General features: G+C 39.4%; 1 protein-coding gene across 1 annotated transcript in view; it reads left to right on the plus strand.

The window, feature by feature from the left end:
- The first annotated feature begins 3,880 nt into the window (after positions 1-3,880).
- The window catches only part of dapk1 (death-associated protein kinase 1), a 101,459-nt gene continuing 79,242 nt past the window's right edge, over positions 3,881-26,097 (plus strand). The window contains exons 1-2 of the mRNA XM_036598347.1: positions 3,881-4,044; positions 4,644-4,798. Of these exons, the coding sequence (XP_036454240.1) occupies positions 4,737-4,798 (62 nt within the window). The 5' untranslated portion in view covers positions 3,881-4,044; positions 4,644-4,736. The remainder of the gene's footprint in view (positions 4,045-4,643; positions 4,799-26,097) is intronic.

The following is a 26,097-nucleotide window of genomic DNA, read 5'->3' on the forward strand; positions in this document are numbered from 1 at the left end:
TTAGTTGCACTATTATGAGCTTGATTTTGATATTCTTATGCATTTGGCTTTTTGAGATGTATTTTTACCCACTTCTGTCCATTTCCACATGCCTCCATGGAGTTTGAGAGTAACAAAAGAACTGATTAGACTATAACCATTCATCATAAATCTCTATGTGAGTGTAACATTTAACTACTACTGCAGGGAGTACCAGAGGTTGTGGGTGAGTTTCATCACTCTCATCTCAGTGCTGTAGGCCCTTAGCGACTCTAAATCAAAGAACAGTCTACAATGCAGTAGCACTACTTTGATGACAGACAATCCATCGGGCAGCCTTGAGAGTTTATGTCAACTATCCAAGGCTTTTAATTATTGGGATTAAAACTTTCGCCTCCCTACATGTCAACACTTTGTCTCTTGTGCGGAGACGAGAGTCAAAACTCATCATTTAAAGTCTATGAAAAACTGACACTACGACTGTAGCTGCTGTCAACAATAAGCGATGAGTCATGAATCAGTCAACACGCTGTACCATGTCGTCCTGTTTTGGGTGTAAACTACTGGGCGTCTGTGGTTATGAAGCAGAGGAGGGGTGTTGAGCAAATTACAATGCAGATTTAAGATGGGTATTTACGACTGATGAAATATGAGACGCAGCACTGTGTTATCAGCAAACCTGCTTATTGTAGCGCAGTGGCTGATTCACCACCACATTCACTCCCACAGGCAATAACACAAACTACAGGCAAATAAGTAATGTGGTAATAGTGCTGATCTTGATCAGTTTCAGTTATGAATGCAATTAAATGGACAAGGACAAAGTGATCTTAGATCAGCACTCTCACTTTTTTATTGCTTAGTAAATACGGATAAATGTGTTCTCCTATACACAGTACTAAAGTAATCTCATGTCGAACAGCTGCTGCTTCACTTACTTTGATCTTTTAAAACTCTTTACTTTGGCTTTACATAAACTTCTACATACATATTTACCTTCATATCACATACATGTTTTTTTCTGAGTTGCTTACATGTGGTAAAGTAACACTGGGCTTAAGAAAGTAGCTATGTAGTTAAACCATATTATTATGTTTACTACATTTATTCATCAAAAAAATATTCCATCATCAAGATGTAAACAAATTCGATGTTCGATGTGAAATGGTACATTGTGAAGAACCAAACCTATCATAAAACAATGTCTCAGGCGTCAGGCAACATATTCATTACCATTTCCCATAAAACTTTATGTGATGTAGCTTTTAGAGGCATTAAACACTTCAGACGTCTGGTTCCTATCACCACCACTGTGAACAATTCTGACTCTAAGTTTCTCTATAATGGAGAATTTCACATAAAACCACTCTGAATCACTTTGTTTACATCTTAACCATTTAATTATGCTGAAATTTTGACAAATTGTGCATCAATGGATGGGCTACATTCTCATAGCTGTACACCAGCAAGGTGGACCAACAGGAAGGGTTTCTGTTCCATGACCATGTTGATGTCAATGCTGTGCTGAGAACGGACTGACACCCAAATAATATTTGTTAACAGTGGCCCTGTGGTCAGAGACTGACTGATGACAAATGAAGTAGTTGGTGGACCAAAACTGACTACAGTTTATATAATGAGCAGTCTTATTTAATTAACTGGCAGCTCAGTGTATGTGCATTTGAGCAACTATTCTTGACTCCCCCTGCTATTTTCTCTAAAAAGCCCAACTGCTTGCAATGTGCAATTCCACAAACAGATGGCGCAAGCGTATAATATTTTAAGAAACAAGACGAAGTTGGTCAAGAGCAACCAAGTTAAATGTTTTTAAGGTGAAAGCCATGCAGAGTCTTATATGAGTCATTATTTGGCAAAATTTCTAGATCTGTAGGCAATTCTTTAAACATTTATCTTTTTAACTTAAACTCCAACAGATTATAACAAGACAACTAATAAAAAACTGCTTCAGAAAGGATATGTAATCCATGTAAGAAGTCATTATTTGCAGTGATTGTAGTAATTGCACTCCTAAGAAATCACTCAAGGTCCCACAAGTGGCATAAAGCCCCTTAACAATGGTGTAAGTTGCAGAGAGGCCCACATCACTCCTATCCACAGCCTCTTGAGGTCATTCACACCACTGATCATTATTGTATCCGTTTACTCAAGAGTTAGCGTGCAGCCTTTTTCCCGTGTCACACTCATGCCTGACTGCTTAATGAGCGTGTGAATACACGACAACCGCAGGACAGCGTTTTCCAGAGAAATGTCACCTTGTGGATTTGTGGGAAAGTCTTGAGCTGATCATGTGGCACAGTACAAACAAGACAAAAGAACAATACAGGATATGGTAGTGAATACTATACTACACTATAACTCAACAGCTGAATATTTAACATGGCTTAAGTGTTCAGCCACACAGTAATCAAGCCCTAAGACAGACGCTAACTACATAGAGTGTATGGGGTGAATATGGGCTAATAAAGGTCGTCAGGTCATATGGGACTGCATGTTATAGGAATATAAGACATTAACGTCGTAGGCCCTGAATGACAGATATTTAACTTTCTCAGTTAAGTTACTTGTAATTTATTGATGCTATTTATAGTAATCCTGCACATTTAGAAAGAATACACTGGAATAAACATGCAATTCTTAAAAAAATCAGCATAATTAAAACAAAGTATTTCAGAGTGTGTTGATGTGAAATGCCTAGTCAAAACAGCGATGGTGATAGGAACCAGACATATGATTAGTTTAATGCTTCTAAAAGCTGCCTTACAGAAAGTTGTTTCACAATAGTTTTGCAATCAGATTTTAGCCGAAAACATATTTTTAAATCTATTTAAATCTATTCAGAGATACAAGGCAAATTAGTATATATAAAATTCTGAAGACACATTTAGGTTCACTGGTAATTTTTGATAATAAATAAAATGGATATATTTGCAATGTAGACATCATGACCCCTGGTTCCTATCACCACCACAAGTCGGTATGTTTCTCTGTAATGAGCCATTTCACGTCAAACCACTCTGAATGACTTTGCTTGCTTCCCAGCAACTGGATTGGGGGAAATGTTTTTTTTTATTTCCCATTTTAAGTGTCTCCTGAATCCAAAAAGGCTAGTACAGTACAATCAAGTGCCTTGAACACTACTAATCTCTAAATTTAGGACTAGTTAAGACTAACTAGGCTATGATTATAGCGTAGTAACAGTGTATAGAATGCTAGACATAGTTAAAATAAATGGGCCTAGTCGCTTCAGAGATTACTTTATCCCATAGTAATCACATTATTTATTCTTTGCATGGTGTAATGGATTTTCAGATTGATGGAGAACGTGTTGCATACGGTTCTATATAGCACCAAAAAGGGTTCTTCTATTGTTACAAGCTTGACATCATAACAATAGCAGAACCCTTTGTGGTGCATCATAGAACCCTTTTCAAAACAGAACCATGTTCACCACATTCTCTACAAATACGAAGAACCATTTCAGCATGCAAAGAACCATTTAACACATTCTTAATAAAGCCATTGCATTTACTAAAGATGAACCAATGAAGATCAATCTTTTTTAAGTGTGTAGTACAGTGTAGTTGGAGGTCTTCTCTACACAACGTCCACCTTCAGCTGTGCTGAAAGTATTTGTCTCTGAAATAAATATCATTTTAAACATTTAATGGAGTACTCTGGAAAAAAATTACCAGCGGTCAAACGGTTAAAGTGACCAAATATTTTTGGGGGCCACCGTAGCCTATATGTAGAAACGGACTCATTTAGTTTACATATTTAAATGCCTGTTGGAGAAGTCATGGCTGGAGGCCAATGCCCCCTGAGTATCCGCTCTATACCGCCTCCTCCAGACTGAAACGACTCGACACTGGGTCGTTACACACACACACACACACACACACCTACATTGTTGCAGTCCTCCCATTTCTCGTTTTCTCCCACCAGTCAGTCCATGTTCGTGACGGGAGGCTATGCTGCCGTTAATGCTGGCGCTTCTCTCCGGACTTTACCTGCCTCATCCGAACTGACGACGGCTCAAGTTCAGAGGTAATTTTACTCGCTTATTTATTGCTAATGTAATGGCCATGTTCCGGGTGAGCGTATCCTACACGTTTCCTCAGTTAACTGAACGGAACGAAGCCTTGACTGCGTTAGTCGCTTTATTTTTCCACCCCCATTTTATTAAACTTACACAGCGAAGTGTTAAAGGCTAACGTTTTCCGTTGGCGCTTGTATGTACGTGTGTCGTGTCTTGTAGTTGCGCGGTAACGTTAACGATATAGCAGCAGCAGCTGTTTCTTCACACAGACACACCACACGAACGGACAGGCTCGGTGAATGAACACACGTTTCGGAGGAAAAAACGTATTTTTTAGCCAAGTATTTGTTCGCTATCTCGTTTTTATGTACGGTTCTCTCTTGCCTCAAGCTTTTCGGCTGAAGTTGCTTTGTTGTCTGTGTTGTCTAGCTACACTCGGAGGGGAGACCCAAACCGACACCTAACTGACTGATGATGGCTAGCTTCTAGCTAACTAACCTTAACGCCGGTGGTTGTGTTTGTGGAGGGCACTTCTTCCCTTATTTTTTCCTCAGAAACGTCTAAATCGTCTCACCCAGTGTCTCCCGTGTCTCTCCACCTCCTCCAGAGCGAATATGAGAAGGTTTCGCCGAAAGCTGTCATGAGGCTGGGCGGCTCATTTGGGAATCCCGCTGTGTAGGAAGCGCCCAGCAGCAGCACCATGACCGTCTTCAACCAGGAGAATGTGGAGGATTACTACGAGATAGGAGACGAGCTTGGAAGGTAGGTGATGCTTTTTTTTTTAGCATTTTAGCTTTGCTATCTTTCAGCTGGCACAGTCAAGACTGGGCGTGGACTGGAATTTCTGTGATTTTTGGTGGGTTTGTTCTCCTTTTGTGTCATTTTCTATGCACACGTCCTACCTCCAAGCCTGCGTTCCTCAGGACTGGACATGGACTTCAGTGATGTTGCAGGGTGCTGATGTTTGAAGCATGGTGCTAGTCATTCACCCCCTTTTTTGATAAATGGACCTGGACAAGGCTGATGTGCCCTTAAACTTAATTCACGCCTGTCAGTCACATAAGCCCTTGATATTTTACAGCCAAGCCTGGTGCTATGACTCTTATTGATTGACATCCAGTGGATGGATGTGATGGTCTGCTGCTCAGAGTGGTCATCTGAGAGCTGCACCTGTCAAGTTGATAGTCCAACCATGATGACCCTCAATTTGCACCGTCTGCTTTGTTCCACTTCATTGTCAGTTAGATTATGGGTTCTTTCTCTGGCTCTTAATTGCAAGTCGACTTCATTTGTTAAGGTTTCTTCATAGCTTTGGCCACTCGGTCCTCGATGTGCCTGTGCTTCTAGGGAAATTTCATCACGTATGGCGAGGGTTTTTCCAGCTGCGTATCATGAGGATGCAGATTCTTATTGACTGCCAGGCGTGTGGGTGGTGTTGCTCAACACAGATGAGTGTGCTCTTTGTGTGGGCTGCAGCGAATTTGATTCCTTTTGTGTTTAAGAGAAGTGATTTTTGTGCCAATTCTCATGTAACAGCCTATAGAAGGAGGAAAGTGGCTTCTGTGCCCCATACATAGTTTGATATGTGTAGGAGAGATGGTTCATTGCCAGTAGAGGATATTTAAAGTCCTTGAGGATGCTCTTGTCATCTTAACTTCTAAAAACAAATTGTAAGCTTGTGTCAGTTAATCTGTACGGATTGCATAATCGATCCCGCATTGTGGGCATACAGAAGGAGAACCATATTCTGTCGTAGTTGTTTCATTTAGTTGGTTCTGTAATAGAGAAGCAAGGGATGAGTATTTGATTACACTGAGAAGGAAATTAGAACCTCTTCTGTCTCTGTCCTCTCCTTCTCTCTCTGCATAAGTTAGCTGTCAAATGTGTCTTTTGGGATATGCTGTATTCATTATTCAAATAAACTTTGATTGCAAGCTGAATTAATGTGTTTCAGTCCATTTCAGTTTGCATATATAATAATATTGACTCTGTGTCTTGGACCTGCATTTTTTCTGTATGACAAAACCAATGTGGATTTGATTGAAGACACCTGTTTGTCTAGATTGCTTGTTGTTATGCATGGCAGGAACATAATTTCTTTGATTTAGTGAACATCTATGAGGATTTTACATCACTGAATGCCTTCACTGCAGTGTGTTGGATCAAATGATATTGCTGTGCAAATCCTAAAGCAGTCCTTGGAATGAGCAAGTCAATTTATAGATCTCGTTACTGACACTTTTTGTCTTTTTGTCTCGCTCTTTTGACCAGAAGATGAGTGAGCACTCAGTACAATGACGCCAAAGCTTAGCTGAGGGTGAGTGGGTCCTTCAATCAGTAGCATCACTGACAATGAGAGGAAGAAAGAAGTTTCTCACCCTCGTTATTAAACATAGGCCATCAGAAAAAAAGACAGGCTAGCGTGGGTGACGATGAAAAAATTTAACTAATACTCAGACATTTTCATAATGCACAATACATATCAAGATGTTAGATTTTTCTAATTTATTTCATGTTTCACAAAATGCACTGTACAATTAAATGCAGTTGGTACTGGCGATGTTCAGAAAAACATATTCTGTCCTAATTTCTCATAATAATGATAGATATCACATTGGCCACCCCTAGTAGGGCCTAAAAAGTATTGTCACTGATTGCATTTGTGAGGAGTAAATGGACAGCAGAAACTCACAAAGTCTTAAGTAATGTACATATTGTAACCTCTCTGAACAGTTTTGTTGATTTCTGTTACTTAACTCTCATGAAGGTTTGTTGGTGTTACAACATTAACAACAACAGTTATCCTTATTATAATGGTTAGAACTGGATGCATCGTTCAGGTTTACCAGTTCATTCTCCAGTGTTGTAACCAGTGTAAGAACTGTGGGCTGATGCAAATATCCAATATTTCTCATGGACACGTCAGCCAATGCTGATGAATATTTATCAAATCCAGAAGTTGGAACTAGATCCACCTGAATGAGCATTACATAGAAATATTACATTTATTTCTAGAGAGCTAAAAATGCGGTACAATGAATTAAATACAGACTTTTTAGCACAGTAATCTAGCATACAATGAACACATCATCAGATACTGGTTTATAATATCAGTCAAGTCTAAACATTTGTCTAACGTAGATTTTTTGAAAGCAATTATCTGCCAATACTGATGTATGTCTCATATCATAGTGCATCCGTACTTGTATAAACCTAGTGGTTGCTAGCTCTTTATAATGTTAACTGTATGAAAGCATTTAAATTCCTCACAAAGCAGAGGTTCTCCTCATTTTAGAGCAGTGTGCTCATTACAACATGAAATAATTCATCTATACAGGTGTTTTATCAGCAGTATTTTACCAATATTTAAAAATCTATGTAACTTTAATTAGGCTTATTGCAATTATTACATAATTACTTGACTGCAAAAGTTGATTACAGTTATTTTCCACAAATATTACCTTTCACAAGTATATGTTTGCCTTGCAACAAACAGAATGGGAGTTGTTTGTTTTTATCTGTTGGTTTTGTTAATATATTGTTGCTGTCCAAAGAAAAACAAGTATCTTCAGAATGGCAGCTTTACAGGAGGAAGTAAAAATGTTATTTACTCTCAATGTAAGTAAAGAGTGTAAAAAAGCTATAGTGTAAAGCTATTTTTTCCAAGTATTTGTTGAGCATTTCCATGAAATTTTCATACAAGGTTCAAGGCAGCTGCTGTGCTGAAATGATGTAGAAAAATTAAAATAGAATAGACTAGAATAGAGATTCACATGTATTGAGACCTGGTCCTATAACACCGTTAGAAGGCAGCAGTGAGTAATATTTGTTTATTTGAGCTTGAGCTGTGTCTCCAGTCAGTTGGGAGCTACTAAGTATCAACGCTAGGAAGCAAAAAAGACAATTAAATTGTTTAATGAGTATTTATATGGCAGTTAATTGTCAGCTAAAAATTCATGATTGTGACAGGCCTCACCTTGATGGCACTATTACATAAACAGTGAAATATTCGTTCCCGATCTCTATACACCGAAACTTAACCCCTGGTTCACACCAGCTGAACAAAAGGCCAATTTTAGTGCCAGAAAAGAGCCAATCACTGCTCGTGAACCACCCATTCATGTAGAGTCGCCCTTTCTCGGTCCTTCGGCCTCGCCTTTGATGGCCCGTCTAAATGGTTAAACTCGACTCCTCGCAGCACTGAAGCATTAAATAGCCCCACATCAGAGGCTCCTTGCGTGCTACTTGGGCTTCAGGGTTAAACACACAGGCCCACTCTATGGGCTTTAAGAGACTCCAGCCAGGGGAAACTCTGAAGGATAAAGGGGGGGCTCTTTATTCTGCTAATGGGCCCTGCTCCGGGTGGTCTAGCCTTAGTGGGGGAGCACCAGCCTGCCAGATGAATGGAAGTTGGGCACACAGAGGTTGGCATAGGCATTCATGGTCCAGGGCTGCATTGCTACAGCTTGCACAGGACACTGGGATTTACTACCAGGAATGGACTGACTACAGATCAGCTTCGGCATAGGTTTTTTCAGGGCATCGAAGGAAGTTTTATTGGTTTTGCAATTGCCTAGGAGAGATTTTTTTGTTGAGTTGTCACTTTATTGGGGTCTAAAATTGACTAAACTGAATTTAACATTGCACGGTTTCCCACTAGAAGTTAGATATTGACTTTACTACACAATAGATCTCCCATTTGAATGCAAATGAAAGGGAAGCTGAAAATGCTTCCTAAAAGAGGTACCTGGGCTAAATCAATGTGGCTGGATGTGTTGTTCACTAGTCACTGTTCTCATTACTCTTTAATTCCACTCTCTCCTAATGCCTAATGTATGGGCTGAACTGTGTGCTACACAGCTGTGTACATTATACATCAGCAAATGGGCTTTCACTGCTCTATACTCTGCACTAGTGATGTATCTGTAGTAGAATTTATGTACCTTAGGTGTGGTAAAATGCATAACGATGACTATAAAACTGCATTGATTTTGCAATTGAAAATAATGCTAAATAAAATTGAAAAAATAAAAAATAAAAGTATTAAGGAGATTAGACATAAGATAATCTCCCTGCATAAGGAAGGGGAAAGTTAAAGGAAAGTAAATGGAAAAAACAGGTTTCCAAAACATGAGTTCAAAATGATTAAAAGGTGTAGAAAAATGGGAATCCTAACAACCCTCCAAGACCTGACAGACCACCAAAAATATCACCATCAGATAAACGGCACTTAAACCTTTCATTTTTGAGAATCTACATGTGTTTCTGTTGATCCTTCCACCATGATAAGACAACTCTCAAATAAAAATAGACAAAAAAGAAGGAAATTTGCAAACCAAATAAAAACCTAGGGTTCTTAGAACAATGGACTGTCGACCCCAGAGTCCAGGCCTCAGCATCAATGAAATGTGTTTAGGATTATTTGGATTGTGAGAAGCAGAAAATGCAACCAACTTCTAAGACTGAACTTTAGAGATGTGCAATAATATCCCTGCAGATTTCTTTGAAAGACTGAAAGAAACTCTTCTAAAAAGAATGGGAGCTGTAATAAAGGCAAAGTGTGGACACTAAATATGTAAAAAGTATATTTAGATGTTAGTTATATACATAATTGAAGGGTGGCCTTTGATTTTTGCACGGTACTGTATTTTTTTGCTCATTATTTTGGCCAAAATACAGTTCTTGAGCTTTTAGCAAATGTGAAAGTACAAAAAAGATTAGTGTATTGTTTTTAGTGTCTATATTCCACTAGTTTGTAGATGTTCCTTCTGTCACGTTTGTGTATGCCATGTATTTTTTTAATAATTCTGAATCATTCCAAAATAATGAAATTGAATCATGGTAAAATTTGAGATTTCATGATGCATTGGGTAGTTTCCTAAAGAAAATTGTATAATTACTGTGAGGTAGGGATTTACACCATTAATGAATCTTCAAAAGAATGTCACCAGTATAGATAGATATTCATTAATATCAGTCATGTTAAAACATAAACATGCATACCTCTTGAGTACTCCTAATGGGAATAAAGTGCTTCTTAGTATTTTTGTAATTCTGGACCATTGTGACAAGTCATGTAACATAAAAGGTGTTGCGAATGTAGAAACTTAATGATCACATATTGTGAAAGGGGTATTATTGCTCAGTATTGGGATGTATTGTGTGTGTTATAGTGTCATATCAGGTTAGCTATGAGCTTGGCTGCCTCCACTAAGCTGTTGTGATGATTACTAGCTTTTATGTGTGCAGCCCATGACTGTGTGATTGACGGGGATGAGGGGTCCTCACCCCTCCTTGCTCACACACCCATCCAAAAAAAATAAAAATTTTAGAAAGGATTTTATTGAGACTTTTGTTGTAGTACACATTTGCATTGACAACTAGAGATTTTAGAACTTTAGAGAGTCTTTTCCTAAAACTATTGTAATAATGATATGGGGCAAAGAGAGAAATCCTCATTAATATTCACGTCACCTCATAATGCCATGCAGAAGATGCAAAGTGTTTTCCACACAGTGACCTACATTGGGCTCCCAGTGTGACGCACAGGAGGGTGTCCATGCTGGGGTGTGTTTCTGGGCTTTAATACCATCGCATCATTACGTGAAGGGAAAGCCCCATCCCCCCAAAAACATTTAAGCTTATGGTGTCATTTAGATGGACCATTGAGATTTAGGGGTGGCCAAATGAACTGCATCTTGTATTATAATATTTTCACTTTTTGGACAGTAACAATATGATGTTATGATATATCAACATTGACAAACTTCAGTTTCAAAAGAGTTGGAACAGTATGTGAAATGCAGAAAGCAATGATTAGTTCTGCTTGGCCTGTATCAAGTTGTGAACCATATGAGCTTTAGGTACCAGTTAATTCAGATTTGACCGCAGAATGTTTTGCCATTCTTTCATTATGGTATGCTAACATACAGGGCTTCACTGACACATGCATTTTGCACTTCATAATGCACCACAATGGGAGACAGGTCTGGACTGTGGGAAGGCCAGTCTGGCACCCACACTCTGATTATGCTTCCATTCTGTTGTAATGTGCAGAATGTGGCTTAGTGTTATGTTAAAATAAACACAGACATCCCTGAAAAGAACGACATCTAGAAGGCAGCATATATTTCTGCAAAATGTGTATCTTTCAGTGCTGGTGGTGCCTTCACAGATGTACAGATGTTACCCATGGGCACTAATACCACGCCATGCCATGACAGACCCTGGCATTTGCTGGTAACTTTATGGTGGTAACAGTTTGGATACGGCTGCAACGACAAGTCGACATTATCGATAATGTCAATAATAAAAAAAATTGCTGGCAATGGAACACGTTATCGATTAGTTGGCTCGATGATGTTTACGTCTCAATTACTATACCTGATTGAAAGAGGGACATACAGATAGCACAAAAGTAATGTTATACTTGGATAAACCGCATGGTTATCAGGGCCGCTTGTACATTACTGCACACAGACTAGCTCGGATGTTTTTAGTTTTTCTCTGGGTTTTAGCCCCCATTCCACATGAAAACAGAGCTTTCTGACACTGAGGATTTAAAACTCTATTTTCAGTATTTGAATGAGGACTGATTAAAAACGTGTGTATTGGAAAACACTGACATTGTGCGCATGGTTATTGTTGTTGACGTGTGATGAGCATTAGGTCTCTGTATTTGGCAGGCTGATGACTGGACTGTTAGTGTGTGATCTGGAATATCAAGGCTCATTACATGATGTTATCGATCACGTGGCTGTTTTTTTTTTTTCTATTTATCGTTAGAGGAGAAGTACAGAAAACCACCCTTTCTTGGCCATGTGAGATTTGTTTATGTTGCTTCTTGTTTCTGCCCCTTTCAAAAACAGATTTTTTGAGTGATGCACAAAATCTGTTGCTGTGACAGTGATAAAAAGCCCATTTTAGAGAATATGAATTAGAATTTAGGTGTTTATTTTAATAATAATCATTGCATATTTAATTCGCTGAATGAAACATTGTTGTTAGACTAACGTTTGCAGTTTTTCATTTCCCAGCTACTTGATTAATCGAACTCATAATGGACCAACTAGACATAATGTCATAATGGATGATTATGAGAATAGTCATTAGTTGCAGCCCTAATCTGGATGGTCCTTTTCCTCCTTGGCCCCAAGAACATGGCATCCATTATTTCCATAAACATCTGAAAGGTTGACTCATCCGACCACAGTACACGTTTCCACTGTGCATCAGTCCATTACAGATGAGCCTTGCCCTTTGTATTTATTGAATCTTTTGATGATATTATGCACCATAGAGGGTAAAAATACCTAAAATCCTTACAATCATTAATTGAGGAATGTTGTTCTTGACCTGCTGGATTATTTGCTGGAAATCTTTGGCAAAGAGGCAAGCCTCACCCATCCTTGCTCATAAAGGACTAAAGGACAAGCATGATTGCCTCAACAGGATGTTTTTTGAAAGTTTCACAAATGTTTTTTGTAGGAATCAACTTTAGAATGAGCATATATTTACAAAAGAACAATCAAGTTGCTAAAAATAATTTATGTTTTTAATGGTGTCATTGAAGCACAAGTCAAATTTGAATAGTGGACATTTTTTTAGATAAATTGAGATACTTTCAGCTAATGTTTCACCATTTCACTAAACAAATAGTAACCAATGCTGTGGTTAATCATTTAGGCCTAATGCTTTGCCTGTTTCCACTGATTTCTGAGTAAGTGTGCAAGTGCTAGTGGCTGACTCTGGCAATGAAGCCTCCTGAGATCTGTCTGTATCACAGTGTGTATGTGTGGGTGGGTGAGAGAGAGATGAAATGAGTGTGTCAGAGAGAAATAAGTTTGCGTCCTGTGAAACAAGTCCAGTGTGAAGGGTAAGCTCTGACCAGCCAAGCATGTCAAATACCAGAGTGTGAGCAAGTGAGAAAGAGAGAGAGAGAGAGAGAGAGAAAAGAACCAGCCTCATTCCTCAGTTCTTTTTTTTCTAGGGGCAGCTTTGCAAGGTACACCACAGCCCCCAATCCCTATTTAACCATCCTGTTCTTTTCCACTACCAGTCAAACTAACTATTAGTGGTTATTGTAATAGTTCATATAACAATGTTGATATTTAATTTTAAATAGAACTTGGTCTGCATTTAGTGGGGAGTGAGGAATCATGAAATGTATAATATGGTTCAATACAGTACATAATCAAAAATAGTATATAACCAAAAATAAGGTACAATGTTTTATAACAATGCATTGGCTGTAAGCTAATATGTGCTTATGAGAAGTGTAGTTTTCCTCCTTACTCTTGATTTTGAGGTGAAGAGGAAGCTATATTTTCAGAAAAGGGAGGGTGCGCCCTCTTTATACATCTTACAAAAACATTAGTATTAAACTGAGTGCTTCTGTTGCTCCAGTTTGTTGTAAGTATTCTTTAACATATTAATCTCAGAGGCTTATATTGAATGAAATAGTACCATATGTTGTATTGTTACACTCGTAGCTTTGAGTGTTTGTTAGTGGAGAACAAGTGAGTATTAGACTTGGTCAAAAGATGTGGGAAAAACACCTCTTATGTAGCACTAACTTCTGCTAGCGCCCCTATGGGATTCTAGTAGTATTCTCATGAACGTTTTTGCCCATTCTAGATTGAACGTGGACTTGCAAAGCTTGCAAAAGACATTCATTGTTTTATTCAGTTTTAAAGTGACTCTTTCAGTAAGCTTGGCATAGAGATTCTGATATTTTCCTGATAGGCTACAAAATTGGCTACAAAATTGCCTGCCTATTGGAAATCAAAATGTGATAAGTTGATTCCACTGCCAGTTCCTAATAAAGTCAGAGTGACTTCAATTCAGCTCCTGAAGTCCTAACCAATGGGAGAGCTTGCTTTCCTGTATCTAACTAGATACCACACAGGACAAAAAAATACTGATTGGGCAATCTTACATCGGATATTTTAAGAACTTAATCCTTTTGTGGTCATTTTAAGAAAAGGCAGCAGAGCAAAACGATCATATTATGTCAGGTTTGAAAGACATTTGTCTAGCATGGAGTAGCAGTCCCCAGGAAGCATGGGGAACATCAGTTTTATTAATACAGACTCAATCATCTGTAACCATGCTATTTTTGGAAAATACTGTGATACTGAATTAAATTAATACAACGCAGCGCTACCATCAAGCTACACCAGGCTCTCTCAATACAGCTGCAAGTTTGCATGCAACACAACGTAACTACAGCCCTTAGGCAAAACAGCTACAAGACACCCAAAGCTTTTTTTAAGCCAGCAACCCCCGTTTTAACATCTTCTGTTGTTTGTTTATTTTCCCTGGCCTGGGCTGTGTAGGTGTGCTGGCAGGGTAAACTGACAGCCTAATCAAAAGAACTGAGGCACAGGCCATTGTCCCGAGCTCCAGTCCACTGTGATTAATGGATAGACCAGTCACAAAGAGACTGGCATGAGCTTCGTCGCAGAAGACGTACGTGCATGCACGTGTGCGTGTGTCTGTGTGTGCGTGTTGGGTCCATAATGCATGTTGATGGCGTGCAATGACACACTCAACGCATGTAAAATACACACAGGCACAGGAAGTTCAGCTTGTATTTCATTAACAACAGAAAAGCAAGAAAGACCATTTAGTAGTGGGTGGTATGCCTGTTCACCTGGTGTACTGCTTTATATTTCATTCTTAAGGAATGAGTTTCGTCATAACCTTTATACTGGTCTGCCACAAATAAGCTCAGATAATGTAATTGTGCCAGTTGCCCGACCCACGGGCGCTGACGACAGTCACGAGAGAGGACAGGATTGTGGTGCCTGAGCTTCACACGCTGTCGAAGGCCACGAGTGACAGCAGGAACAGGGAATCAGCTGTGAGAGAGAGCGGAAGAATAACGACAGCCATGAGAGGCACCCAAGTCTCGAACCCCATCTCCCAGGCCCCACCTCCCGTTCCACAGCAAGGCCAATGTACAGTGTACTCACGTTTGATCTCAGTGGCTTGGGCACCACCTTCCTGCCCTCTTTTGTGGTTGTCGTCAGTTATGTACAGATGTACACAACAAACAGTGTAAAACATGCTAACGTTAGCCCATTTGTAGAGTGGCTGAATGGCTGGAGTCAGTGATGTTTAGCACATTTGAAGTGAAAATAAAAGTGCAGCTGTTGATTGATCACCTCTCTGTGTAGTCATTTGCAGTCAGAGGTAGTCCAGTTTGTTTTTGAAGCAGAGGACATAGGCAAGTAATATACAAGAAACATCCAGTCTCGTTAGTCCAGCATGGAAACCTGTCCGCTAGCTGTGCTTCTGTTTACTTGGTCAGCTGCATCAGATGACACTGAGGTATCAGGGCCTGGTCCTTGCCTATCAGTAGCTAGCATTGTTAGTGTGAATGACTTGTAAAATTTACCAGTTACAGCACTGACTGTCAGTCATGGATGGAAGTGCAAGTGTTCTTAACTAATATATAGGTTAATCTTAACTTATATATAGGTTGAACTGTGTACTGTACTTGCATTGTAACATATGCATTGTAGTATGTTTTGATAAAGTTATAGCACATCAGAAGCCATGGCCTTCTGTACCACTCGAATAGTGGAATGGATTAGTGTCCAGTGTACAGCATTTGAGTACTTTTCATCTACTATGTGATGAATGCTGCGTCATTCTGGAACACTATTTTGGCATATTTAGAGCACAATTTTGCCATTTCAGATTCAGATATTGACTGAGACTCTGCTCTAAATTGACTGAGTTATCACAACGCATGGTGCAGACATCATCGCCTGTTTTATGGCATGATCACCATCAAACTTGATGGAGCATTTCCATATCACCCTCGAAAGCCTCCTGGAAACAGCATCCTCTTTTTATGGCCTGAATTTACATTCAGTCAAACCCCAACATGAAATGCTGCCAGTAACCTTCAGTGATAGGAAATAGGCCATTGTAACCTGTGACGGTAAGTGATGAATTGTATTTGCATTGCCGCAGTTGATGTCGTTCGTCTTGTAGTGATGTAGTATCCTGACTGGAGGCTGCGGAACAAACAGTGTCTCCCGACTGATTTATTAATATTCAGTAATAGATGAGCTGAACGTGTTGATCTCGCCGTATCTCCAGCAGGAGGCTGCTAGCAGTGGTAATGCTGTTGCTAAGCTACAGACGGAGTGAGAAAGTGGCAGGAATTCAAGCTCCTCTCTTCCACTACATCCTTATTTTGTTATTTCAGTGACTTTCTTTTTACAGTCAGCCCTTATAATTCTTTTTTAGACTAATACTGTCAGAAAAGTCTTGACAGTTATTGGCTGATTTTCCTTTGTTGATTCTGGAAATACCCTAGCTCTGGAGCAGCTAACACCCCAATACTATAAAAAAGACAGACAATTATTGGCTAAATTTATGTATTTATTTAGTTAAATCTGAAAATTAAAAAAAACAGTGACTAAAGTTGACTAAACTTTTCGGGAGACGGCCTAACTCTTGAGCAGCTAATGCTGGTAAATGGTGTCAGTGTTGACACTCAAAACAAGGTGGGGTGGTGTTATTTTTTTCTGATATTTAGAGTCACCTTTGAAGTTGCTGCTAAGTAGATATCAGCCAGTGTCAAAGCAACACGTGCCCTTCGTGTTTTGACAGCAAAGCAGGCCACCTTGAAACCAGGTTAATGTCAGTTTCAGTCTCCATAGGTGCCCTTTTAAAGACTCGACCTGTAGGGCTCCGCCCCTTGGTTGCCGCAGTAACATCCCTGTTGTTCTTACCACTTTCAGAGAGTGGATTGGATCTTCTCTCTTCTCAGCCAGCTTTAACTGGAACAGCCAAGGCCTCTAAGCTCATTTGAAAGCGTACGACCATGCTAATTTTGTAATTAGTTCCGCCAGTTTGATTAAGTTACAAATGAGAGCTTGTGTTTTGTGATTTTTTTTTCTTTTTTTTTCTTTTTTTTCTTTTCCATGGATAACTTGGGCTCATACTTGCCCTCAGTGCCTTTTCACACAATGTGCCCTTTGTAGCCTTAAATCCTCAGGAAAAGGACAGAGTCACATTCCACTGACATGTCGAGGAGCCTTTCTCAGTAACCAGATGAAAACACTAGTGCGGCTCCTTAATGGATTCTTTAAGTAGGTTCTGGCATAGCTTAGCTACAGAACGTCTAGGATGCAGAAGGTTTTATCACACACTGAGTCATAAAATTATTTCCATGTTCCCTTACTGCCATGTCAGGAAGCAAGAGCTAAAGTCAACAAATAAAAAGACTTGACAGACCTGTTGAAGAGTTGGTCAGGTGTCAGTGGAAGGTAAACATTATTCCTCTTTACACGCTGTACTGTTATTTTCTGCAGATTAAGAAAGGCCTGTTAATACAAGCGCATTAGTTGTAGCATTAAATTGCTTTTGTGCTGCTCATTGTGGTTTTAAATTAAGCCTGTGTGGTTTGATTGAAACATATTATGGTTATTGTAATACTGAATCTTCCAGATAAGATATGACCCATCAGTGATTCTGTTAACAGTTGATAGTCCCATGTGACGTGGTGTGACTGTGCAGTGTCAGACAGAGTGAATGCCTGCGATTCATCATAACACCGACAGGAACCACTGAGATACAGTGGAGTGCATACTGGCTGAGTAGTTGACATGTCTTTTAGTGGTTGTACTGGCTCACTGTTATAACTAGGAAAGCTTTATTTCAAATAGTGATGCAGCGATCCGATGCACTGGGTCTAGCACCGATATGAACCTTATTAAGTGCATCGAATATTGGTCAGACATGATTGATCCACATCAGATACTGGTCTGTAGTCGTGGCTGTTACAAACGGTAACAGTATTATAATCATCTGGAACAATATAATTTAAAAAGAATTTTGATGTACACAAATGCCTTAACCCCATAAACCCAACGGGGCTAGTACCGGATCCCAAAAAAGAAATGTGCTAACATGTAAACTGTATATACGTTCTAGCATAGAGCGTATGTACAGTTAACAGGGCACTACTAACACATCAGCTCTCAGATCTGCACCCATAAACAAATAAAACAGTAAAATGCAAGAAGTGAGAATAGTTAGATTACAGTTAAAAGAACACAAGTTTGGTTCAAGTGTTTTTTGCTGCGCCCCAGCCACCGGATGGATTTGTTAAATTCCATCAGCAGGACCTGATTTAATTGTAGGAAGGATTGATTAGCTGAAGTAGATATCAGATGGTAGCTGTGAATACTGGGCTTTCTCAAGGAGAGCTTTGGAAATGGCTAAGCTAGCACAAATAAGCCCAGATAAATAGATTTACATGTTATTTTTTCAGACGACCAAGACTTTTGCACAGTTTTATTTATTTTCTTGAATCCAAAATATGTGCAATTTAAAGACATGTACAAAAGTTTGAACACCCCTGGTCAAATAACATGCTTTGTTGATTTTTTTATATGAAAGTGAAAATAAGTTAGCACATCCTCTGCTAACTTGAATATGGCATTTTTATGCCATTTCTAGTGTCCAATGTCTATTTATTTGCCGCGTTTAACATATTCAGGGAAAAAAAAATACTAAATGTAAATATACGTGCCATAACTCTTGCGCAGACCATATTATATGTTTCGTTTTTTTTACAATATGTTAAATGTAGCAAATAAACATAATTGTGCATTAAAATGTACAGAAGTGTGTTCTCTTAGCTAATTTTCAGTCAGAAAATCAACAAAACATATAATTTGACCAGGGCGCCCAGGCTTTTGCATATGACTGTATGTGATCACTTAACACAGGAATTCTTTCATCCAATGCACCAAGTGTGCTGCCTAGTAGAAGACAATTATTATAACCCTTTTGCAATTAGCATATTGAACAGGCCAATTATGATAAGGCTTTATATTATACAACATAATGTGAAGTCTTGTTTCAAATCAGTTTCAGTTCCTAAAAAATGGCTGCGTGTCAGCAGAAAATGTAGAGCCATTTAAGTTTTTGATGACTGTACTGAAGTGACTTTTTTGCTTAAATGGTGAAAGGGGATTTTATTTGGGCTCTTATCTCTGCTTGTAAAATGGTCTAAGTGATGGTCATGAATTGAATAAAAGGAAAGTGAATGGACCGCACACACAAACAAACCCGGCCTGCCCCCTAAGTAGCATTAGAGATCGTCTCCTGCTGCTTCACTTCACGCATCTCTAGGCAAGCCGCTTGTAAATCCCACCGGCCATCTCCAGCAAAAGACGTTGGAGTGTGTCTACTCCACGCTCGCCATAGCACCGTTTCCTTGGTTACTCCTGCGCCGCAAAGCTGTTGCATAATGCACGTGGCTTGGGCACCACAGATTAGTGGGCTCAGGCTCTGTTCTCCCTGAACTGTCCGCCCACAGTCATTTTCTGCTAATGAACCGAAATGACTCATACATACAAACTATTAATTCAAATTATGCACAACCAAGTGGGCCCCTATATGGGACAGGTTTGTATAGGCTGAGCTGGAGAACTGGGCCTAATGCTGCATTTAGGTATGGATGAGTAAATAGAGGATGAATTGATTACCCCACTGCATCTTGTATTGATAGGTCTAACAGGATGACTCTCCACTTCTTTCTTAACAGATTTCATTGGTCCAATGATTGGTTTGTGGACATCTGTATTATGCTTAGTGCAAGGCAGTGCTTAGAAGTTGTGTTGGAGGCGACAGCTCAACTTCTAGTAATACTGTCAGCAGGGGCTTAACTGTATAGGATGACATCAGGGTGGGGATTTTGTTAAAATCAGAGTGGACAAACAGCTTGTTTATTTCTTTTTATCTGTAAACTAGAAAAGCTGGCTCAGCCTTCCCCAGGCATTTCCAACAGACTTGTCTCTGACCCAAGCAAAATTCAATTTAACTGGAGGAAAAGGCTTCCTGCTTTTGAATACAGATCTCTGTGTGCAGAAAGTATACAGGGCAATTTTACAGTCTGGCCCTAGGGGCAATGCACTGCTGCTCTTTTAGAATACATGTCATGGTTCCTTTCCGTGATATTTTGTATTCTTACTGGCAAGAACGTGACTGGAATTTTAAGTTTGTGGATTTTAACTATTAAATCCACTGAGAATGCCTCGCTTGTACGTAGTGAATCTTCATTTTCTTAAAGGAAGGAAAGCTACTTAAGCACTACATAGCTTTTAAAATTTTAAAAATGTAGAGCACTACACAGTTAACGTCAGTCTTTTCCAGCAATTCTTGTTGTTTTGTCATTAGGGCACGCACATTAGACGATAAGGCAAAAAGTGGGTATAATTCCTTTTTATATTGAAATCGCAATTTTTGAGTTGCAAGACCAGCAGTTTTCTTTTATTCAACATTATCAACAGTTTTGTTTTAACAAGTTTTAAGTGATGAAATTTAGCCTAATGACAGCTTGTGAGCTGTCTGTAGATGAGTTAGACTGATCAGAAGCAAGCAATTTGTTATTTTTTAATGACATCACAGCTAGCCAGCGAGCAGCACACTTTGTTTAGCGTTCAAGCTTTAGAAATGGTGGATATGCTGGTGTTCTTGGCCAAAGTAGCTGGACTGGACCTTAATTTATAGAAAATAATCGCAATTTGAATTGCAGTTGCGATATTGGTCCAGATATAGCCTACCAGGTGTAAATTGTTTAGCCCTGTTATGGCGCTTAAAGAGCTTCAGGTACAAAAAGCAAACTCCCAAATCTCCCCTGTTGTCACATGAAACAAACAAAGCTGAAGCTAGAAGGAGGCCTGTCTCATTTTTAACGTTATCGACTGATCACAGTTCTTTGATATAATTGCAAATATTTAAGCTAACAGCAGTTATTTTCCACTATTGTAAGTGTTATAATAGGTTTATTTTCATTGAGTTCACAAAAATCCATGTAAAATGAAAGTAGAACACATTTATTGAGACGGCCATGGATCTTACGATAACAGCCGAAGTTCCACTTCTGCCTTGGTGCTAGAACATCTTTAGAGGGCAGCAGTAATGTTTGTTTATGTAAGCTCAAGCTTTTTTCTCTCTCCTTGCTCTTATATTGGGTGTTGCCTGATTCACTTGTTCAATTATGATGCTGACCATCTCACACAACAGTACTCAGGAACGTTTGGAGTCATAAAAATGAAAATATCAGTAGGCCAACGATCACCCCAAAGCTGTATCGGAAGGCTAAAGATGAACTCGTTTCCCCTCATGCTTCCAATTTTTTTCAACATATTCAGAGAATCACTTCCGAATTTGTTTAAAGGGACAAAATAGGGTTAAAATCAGGCCGAAAATTGTATGTTATAGGCCCGGCTTTAGTACAGTCAGTGAACCCTTAAATGAACTCGTTCTCTTGTACCCAGAAAGTCTGGCATTAACACAGATAGTCAATATTCTGAAAAAGCTAATAGCTAAAATGTTAGCTCTTGATGAGAGATTGTATCTGTCAGCAGCTCTCGGGGCAAGTGGAGATAGCTGGGCCTGCGATCTCCCCACTGTCAAAATCACTGTATTGATCTGACCATGTCCATCCTTCAGTTTCACAGTTAGGCACGTGCACGCTGGAGCATGTGAGTGGAACAGGGCAGCAGTGTGTCTCTGCTAATCACACATAATCACACATCATAAAGAGGCGCTCTACCAAAGTAATGTTTTTTACATGCTTAGTAGGCATAAAATCTAGATGGTTTCAGAGAGTAACTGCATTTCTTTGATATTTATGGTCGACTTGTTGTCTTTTCCACACAAGTGCCAACGTGATGAGAATTTGAGGTCTATTAGTGCATACAAAACTCTTCAGCTTATGCTTTACATTATGGTAATGTAACAAAATTCTCAATATAGAAATATTTATTTATGAACATAGTTGGAAATTGCATGTTTTGAAATAGCACTTGAAGATAAGATACTGTATGTGTTGTGAATTTTGCGCAGAGTCATTTTTTCAAGTTGTAGTCTTTGTTGGATCTTGGCCAAGATGGCTGTTACCACTTAGGCATATTAGCTAATACCTGAGCCATATATCTTGCTATATTAGCTGTCCATGTCCATGAAGCAGTATTTAGCTGGCTACACCGAGTCTGGCTACTGTTTCCTGGACACACTTTACTGCATTAGTTTCCAGTCCAAAAAATTTCTTTGTGTATTCTTAGTCTCAAATGCTTCATTTATTTTTAGCTTCAACACTCGCATGAGTGTGTTGGGCACGTTTGTGCCAGAGGTATCTGGCCGCAACTAAAGGATTTAGCCAATTATAAGGAATAGCGCTGTACTGCTGAGATCAAGCTAGCTAATGCAACTTTGATCTATCCAGTCTTCGTCTTCATATCATTTCAGTGTTACTCAGTATTAAGCAGAAAAATAGCAAATCAGATGAACATTGTTAGCTCATGTAAGACACAACACCTTGATGTTGTTTTCAGGGACATTTTTACTGTATTAATTCCCCAAAGCTGCTTAAGTCTGCCGTTCAAAACTGACTGTGTGCCAGATCTGTGATGATTTGTTGCACTGCAGCTATGTGAAAAATCTGTAAATGATTCAGTGAGGTGTAATGTTCTGCTTGTGCTTCTGCACTCTCACCTTACATTTTCAGCTCATCTTATTGTGTTCTTGATATACATTCTGACTAAAACTAAGGTTTTCAATTAATCCCCGGTTGGACGATATGCCAGATCAAGTCTTTAAACTGTGCAGATGAGGTCATATGGGTACAGGGGTGGTATTGGGTGGGGGGAAAAAAACAAGTATTTTTTTTCAGTGAAAATCTCAGTGGGTCTCCTACTCATGACTTTTTTGCACATACGCATAAACATATTCTCTGCAGCCTATATGACTTTTTTTTTTTTAATATGTATTGGAACTCCCACACCTATTTGTGCCCTGTTTGTTTAAGAAGCAGTGTTCACAACTCAGGCTAGCTTAAGATGATAAAGCCTGTGCTTTCTCTTAGATTCCTTAGATCTAAATTTCGCATTCAGGCTGTACCTGCTGTTATGCTTGCCTTCCAGTTACTGGGTAAGTGATATTTATGAAGCGTTGCCAGAAAATCATTCTGCTCCTTCTCCCCAGTGTCTGCGTTTAGGACTGCTCTGTTTGACTCTTCGTCCTCAGTCCACTCCGTGGCACAGCTGTGCTGTTAATTCACCCTCTAGCCAAGCCCCAAAGCCTCTGCTACCTCATGTAATTGGGGTACAACCGAATCAGCCCTTGTCTCGCTATAATGCCTCAGAAACTCGCAGATAATAGTTTGGCAGGGAAAGTCCTTTGTCTAGGATTTGCTGCCAGCAAGCAACTTTCTTTTTTTTTTTTAAATTAATGGTGTCAGTCTGGAGGATGAAGGGCTTGGAGGAGAGACACGAGAGGAGATCAGGAAATGATGGGGTGTTGAAACTGGGCGGCATTCCCAGGTGTTTCCTTTTTGTTCAGCCTTCCGAAGCACAAGGCTTCAGCTAGATGGTGGAATAAAAGGACTAATAATCCTCAAGGCTGCAATCATGGTTGTTTAGAGCTTAGAATATTAACACACTTTACGATTCATCATGTATGATGTTTTGGGGGTTGTCGATTGTAATGTGGGGGCTGGTGTTGTGTTAACCAGCCTGGCACCCCACCGAATAGCTTGACGAGCCAATGGCGGAGCAGCACAAAAGCTGCTTTGTCATAAAGCTTGCAGGGGTCGAGACACAGGCGGCATGATTATACAGAGGGGGGTGTGTTATCAGAAGACTACAGTGGCAAGACTGAAATGTATACCAGTGTCTAAAAAAGTTTGGATAAGAATAGCAGAGAACTTTTTATTTCAGTGAAGACTTTTGTTTTTTGTTTTAGTACTGATTGTGCTTCTTTTTAACAATGATATGAGTGACTTGCTTTTGCAACACCTATGAAGGAAAATTGTGAGTTATATTGGTTCATTTAAGCTGGAGCTGTGTCTGTCATCAGTTGGGAGCTAATAAGTATCAATGGCTACAATATAGCTAATCTTCGCAGCCCGAAAGATGTCCCGGTTTGACATGCTTGAGTTAGTATGTTTAATTTCCCTTTAATGCTAATCAAACTGGGTCTAGTCCCAGTTTCTGAGGAACCTCTAAAGTGGACACTGGATACTGCAAAAGTTATTTGAGTAACAACACTACACAAGAACGCACTCTGAAATCTAAAAGCACTGGAGTGGAGTTGGATCTAATTGACAAGGGCACGTTTTCTAATGTCCCTCTTTGTGGCCTTGTTGAAAACACATCATTCAAACTTACCTCACAATGTGATACAATGAATATGCTCCACCATGTGTTGTAAAGGTTTACTACACACCTTTGTCCCATATATATCCGTTAGATATGTTATCTGTGCTGAGAAGCTGGTGTGAATGGAGAGCCTTAGTGCTTTAGTGTCACGGTTGCTTTTCTGAGCATGGGTGACGTCAGCCTGGCACCAGGTGAAAATGCGCCTCATATTCCCAGGGAGTGTAAACGTGTACAAATGACCTGAAGACAAACACATTCTCCTAGACACCTGAGAACAGGCCCACTTGGGATAAAACCAAAGAGATTGAGTCTAATGTTATGGAAATTGAGAAAGCAACTTGCAAATATAGTGTGTGGTTTGTGGCAATGTACATACTACAGATGCAGTTCTGCTTTGGGCTTTAGTTCTGCTGTATAGGTTTGTCACAAAACCAGAATTTTTCATAACAGTACTGATACCTAGTATAGAATCACAATGTTCAATACCAAATGATAGTAAAAACACTTGTTATTGTCTATAGTGTCTACCAAACATTTATTGAACACAGGGTAGGTATTGCATATTGCCCAGAGCTCTAGCCACATTTCACATTTTGGCCACTAAAAATACAGAGCCAGTGGTTTGAGTCGCCACTTACTTTGGAGATTTTTTTTTCCCTTTCGTAAAACCTCTAGAGCAACAGAATTTTTACATGTTTAGAAATATCTGCCACTAATTAAAAAAAAACTATTTTTGGTCCTCACCCAAAATCGAAAGCCTGTTTGGACATGGGACTAACATAATCTAATCAGAGTTCTCCAACAGTAATGTTAAAGGTACCAGCTGAAAAGTTAACACCAGGCATTTCTTTGGAGCCTGTCACAATGACTAGGTTATTAAAATATGGCTTTACTGTCAGTGGCAGTTCTGACAATAAAAAATAATCAGATAGCGATGATGACTATGAAAAAAAAACAAAGAAAGAAAGATTTAGTGTGGCTGGAGTGTGATTTTGAGAAGAATGTAATATTCTTTCGAGCATGTAGTTTCCACAACAGGCAAACACCAGTTCATTCTTTACCAAGAGTAACTTGTTTAGAAAACACAATATTTAAAAGCACGGCTCAACATGGGCACTGTTACAGCACAGTGATCGACAGCAATCCCAGTAACAAACACGCAGGACGTACTGATGGAGATGGAGGTTAGTGAGATTGAAAGATACAAAAAAATCTTATGGCTAACTATATCTTGAAAAACTATGATCCCCTCACATCATTCCTGGTTTCACTGGTATAATGGAAAAATGGAGTTCTGGCCTCACATTCTTAATTTTGCCCACAAATTCCATTGGCTTGATCGCTTGAGTGGCAACTGCTGCTTTTTATATTTGTCGTATGTCTACCTATAATTTCCCAATTGTAGGTCCGGTGTTCTACCTGCATCAGGTCTTTTGCAAGTTATGTCCCTGATTCTAAACCAAGGATGTGTTCTATGCCTTCCTCTTTGATCTGAACCCTAAAGATATAATCTCAGTGTCTCTGCGTCTGTCTTTTTCACTCACATTTTGCTTTCCCTGTTTTTTTTGTCCACTTCTCCAATTATTCTCTTGAACGAGCAAGACAACTGCACAAAATTGAAGCTTGTCTTTCTAAAGAAGCAGTTTCTGCTCTCTCAACAGCTTTAAGCAGTCTTGACAGCTGCCTCATGTCTGGAGAAAATGCCGCGGTTCTTGCCAAACTTTGTAGTCTTTCATTGTTTGTTATCAGTTTTCATATTCCTCCTCCACCATTTCAACAAACTTGATAGCGTTATGGATTGTGTGCTGTTAAGGCAGATTTTTTGAGTTCCATTAGTCTTGGTTTAAGATGCCAACCACAGATCTC

Source organism: Colossoma macropomum, unplaced genomic scaffold (assembly GCF_904425465.1).
Source record: "Colossoma macropomum unplaced genomic scaffold, Colossoma_macropomum, whole genome shotgun sequence".
NCBI classification, from domain to species: Eukaryota; Metazoa; Chordata; class Actinopteri; order Characiformes; family Serrasalmidae; genus Colossoma; species Colossoma macropomum.